General features: G+C 34.7%; 1 protein-coding gene across 1 annotated transcript in view; it reads left to right on the top strand.

The window, feature by feature from the left end:
* LOC102830676 (transmembrane protease serine 11G-like) overlaps positions 1-3,012 on the top strand; it is a 44,926-nt gene extending 41,914 nt beyond the window's left edge. Inside the window, exon 9 of the mRNA XM_006873783.1 lies at positions 2,851-3,012. Coding sequence (XP_006873845.1) covers positions 2,851-3,012 — 162 coding nt within the window. The remainder of the gene's footprint in view (positions 1-2,850) is intronic.
* Positions 3,013-3,773: the final 761 nt, after the last annotated feature.

Below are 3,773 nucleotides of genomic sequence, written 5' to 3'. Positions count from 1 at the left end.
AGGGAAGGATTGCATGGAGGGGATTATAACCATGGCAATGAGATGATATACGATAGAATGAATGTAAAACTAATGTTTTCCTATGTAAACTGTCACATAATTCACAACAAAACATTTAAGAAAAAAAAAACTTTATGAGGAAAAAAAAATCATTAGGAAGAGATAAAAAGGATATTTAAAATATATGAAAAAAGGAAAAAGCCAAAATGAATGTCACAAGGTACTTTGAAACTTTTTCTCCAGCATAGCGATTCTAAAGAAAATGGAAGAAATGATGAAGTAAGAGTTGAACAGGAAATTTCAAAGGGCAGCTTGAGAAGACAAAGTCATGTATTAATGAACAATGAAATGTGCAAAAATCTGGAGTTAGAAAACCAAAAGGGAAGAATACACTCAGCATTTCTCAAGGGAGAAAACTGCAAAAAAATTAAAGCCTTGTCTTGCAATACTGGAAGATGCTATGTAAAAAATATTGAATTATGTAGAAAGCATCAAAAGAAGATATAAGAAATACACAGAGTTACTATTAGAAAAAGAAACAATGTTCAACCATTTTAAGAAGAAGTATATGATCAAGAGCCAATAGTCTTGAAGGAAGAAGCCCAAGCTGCACTGAAAGCATTCACAAAAAATGAGTCTCCAGGAATAGATGGAGTACAAATTTAAATCTTTCAACAAAGTGATGCAGCAATGGAAGCACTTACTCATCTATGACAAGAAACTTGGAAGATAACTAGCTACCGTCAACTGATTGGAAGAAATCAATACATTGCAATAGCATGTAAGTACAATTTTGCTGCCGTTAATTTGAAAATGGCTGCAACAGTACTCACATAGAACTGTAAGAAATTCAAGCTTGATTCAGAAGAGGACATATAATGAGGGATATCCTTGCTGGTGTCAGATGGATCTTGACTGAAAGAAGAGAATATCAGAAAGGTATTTTATTAGCTATTCAAAGGTTTGTGGTTGTGTGGATCATGACAAAGTATGAATAACTGATAACAGTACGATGAGTGGATACTCTAGAACACTTAACTGTGCTCATGAGGAACCTGTACATACACCAAGAAGCAGTTGTTCAAACAAAGGGGACACTGAATGATTTAAAATTAGAAAAGGTGTGTGTCAGTATTGTATTTTTTCACTATACTTATTTAATTTCTATGCTGAGAAAATAATCCAAGAAGCTGGATTATATAAAGAAGAATGTGGTATAAGGATTGGAAGAAGATTCATTAACAACCTGTGATATTTAAATGATACACCCTTGCTTATTGGAAGTGAAAATGTCTTAAATAGTTACTGATTAAATCAAAGCTACAGCCTTCAGTACGGATTGCACCTCATTACAAACAAAACAAAAATCCTCATAATTGGATTAATCCATAACATCATGATATATGGAGAAAAGATTGAAAGTGTCATTTTGCTTGGATCCACAATCAACACTCATAGAAGCAGCAGTCAAAATATTATATGTTATATTGCATTAGGCAAATCTGCTGCACAAGATCTCTTTAAAGTGTTCGAGAGTTAAAATATCTGTTTGAGGGCTAAAGTGCACCTGATTCTAGCCACGATATTTTCAATAACCTCATATGCATGTGAATGTTGGACAATGAACAAAGAAGAGCTTAGAAGAATTGATGCATTTGAGTTATGGTGCTGGAGAAGAATATTAAAAGTACCATCATCTGTCAGATAAACAAACAAATTTGTGTTGGAAGAAGTACAGCCCGAATGCCCCTCAAAGTCATAATGGTGAGACTTCATCTCTCATGCTTTGGACATGCTATCACAAGGAACCAGTCCACGGAGAAGGACATCATGGTTGGCAAAGTGGAGGGCCAACAAAAAGGAGGAAACCCCCTATGAGATGGATTGGCACAGTTGGCTCAACTATTGTGAGGATGGCACAGGACCAGGCAGTGTTTCGTGCTATTGTGCATAGAGTCAGCATGAGTCAGAACCAACCTGATGACACCTAACTACAACAACAAATTAAGATGTGGTCTAAGTGAGCTGAGGATGAGTTCTTTGGGTATAAGCTAGGGTTTTTACCCTGTCCACAGAACAGTAGCGGCTACTAAGAAGTAGAGAAAGAGAAGGGGAGTGAACTAAATGCACGGAATTTAGGCCTCAATCCCTAACCCAAGCAGCACACTTTCTCTTATGAAAGTGTCCATATTATACTTCTACATAATATTTCTTTTTAATTAACAGGTCCATTGCTAAACGATAATTTTTAAAACTGTTTGTGTAAACTTCAGGCAATTATAATGATTTTCAAGCCTTAAACCAATATATTAGAGCTAGGTATTCTACTTCTGTTTGGCAGTGCAATCCTTTCAGTGATAAATGGGACATATTTGTTTAGACTGCGTTTTGCATATCTTTCTCCTCTAAAGCCTATTGCTGCACAGGATACTGAATCCAGGACTCCTTGCTGTCCACTGGTGTGAGTGGTGTAAAAAGGGGTAATTCAAATTCAAACAAGAGAATTTTTTTCTATTTAACATAGAAGCTTCATGGAGAAGGTGAGGTTTTAAATTGAGTTGTCACTTAGATAAGAATTGACTGTCTGGGCATAAATTCAGATTGTGATTATTATTTATAAATAGCAAAAGTAAAACTTTTATAAAAATAAAACTGAAAAGTTGACTTTATTCACACTACCTTCCAGATGAGGTCTTTCTTGAAGAGTAAGTTGTAAGTATTGTTAATGGTAAATCAATCAATATTATTGATGCATATTTGATTATAAAATATTAATGTATTAGACTTTCAACTGGTTAACTTTCATCACTGATACCCCTTTGTTACACTGATTTTTTTTTTCTTTTCCAGGGTGATTCTGGAGGACCTCTAGTTATTGCACATGAGACAAACACCTGGTATCTTATTGGAATAGTAAGCTGGGGAATAGACTGTGGTAAACCAAACAAACCTGGACTGTATACCAGAGTGACTCGTTACCGGGACTGGATTAAATCAAAAACAAATATCTAATGCAACACTTAATGTATGAATGCAGGTTATGTGTGGATATCCAGAAAATTGTATTTAGTATGTGTTGTCATGTTTACTGTTAGTTTCAAGATAAAAATATATGTAAACTGCCAACTCTTCCCTTAAACATGATGAAGGCAGACTTTCTTTCACGTCATATATGAATTGTATTGCTTATTGTGGACAAAGACGGTGCTGTCAACTCATCAAAGATCTGTCATTGCTGATAAATGTCTGTTGTAACTTCCTTATTCATCTTTCTGTTCCTATTCATTTTAGCATAATCTTATAGTTTAAAACAGATAAAAATCAACTGACTAAGACTTCTCTACATTTTCACTGGCACAGCCTGCTGTTTTACCTTAATGACTTCATGGTATTCCTCATCAAATAATCTTCATTAAGAATGTATAGATACATTCTACTAGACAAATTAAGGTAACCAGTTTTGTTCAATGCTAGCACAAAAGGTGGTAGACACTCGACATAAAACTAGAACATTACAGGTAGCACTACTGTGAGTCTTCTCCCTTTACCCTTAAATAGTCCCTCTCTTAGAAACTTGGAAAAAGTTGACATTTATATTTATACCCAGTTGTTCAGAATTTAAACTTGTTAAACAATTACACTGATGTTTATTCTGGTGCAACGAGTAAATCCTTGGATCAGACACCAAGAAACTAAAGACATTGCCTAGCACAGGATTCTGTTCTACACTATGTAAAATGCCATTCAGTGCTTAGAAATTATAAGCTACATTT

The sequence above is a fragment of the Chrysochloris asiatica genome, unplaced genomic scaffold, assembly GCF_000296735.1.
Source record: "Chrysochloris asiatica unplaced genomic scaffold, ChrAsi1.0 scaffold00254, whole genome shotgun sequence".
Lineage (NCBI taxonomy): Eukaryota > Metazoa > Chordata > Mammalia > Afrosoricida > Chrysochloridae > Chrysochloris > Chrysochloris asiatica.
This window is presented reverse-complemented; position numbering and strand designations above follow the sequence as displayed.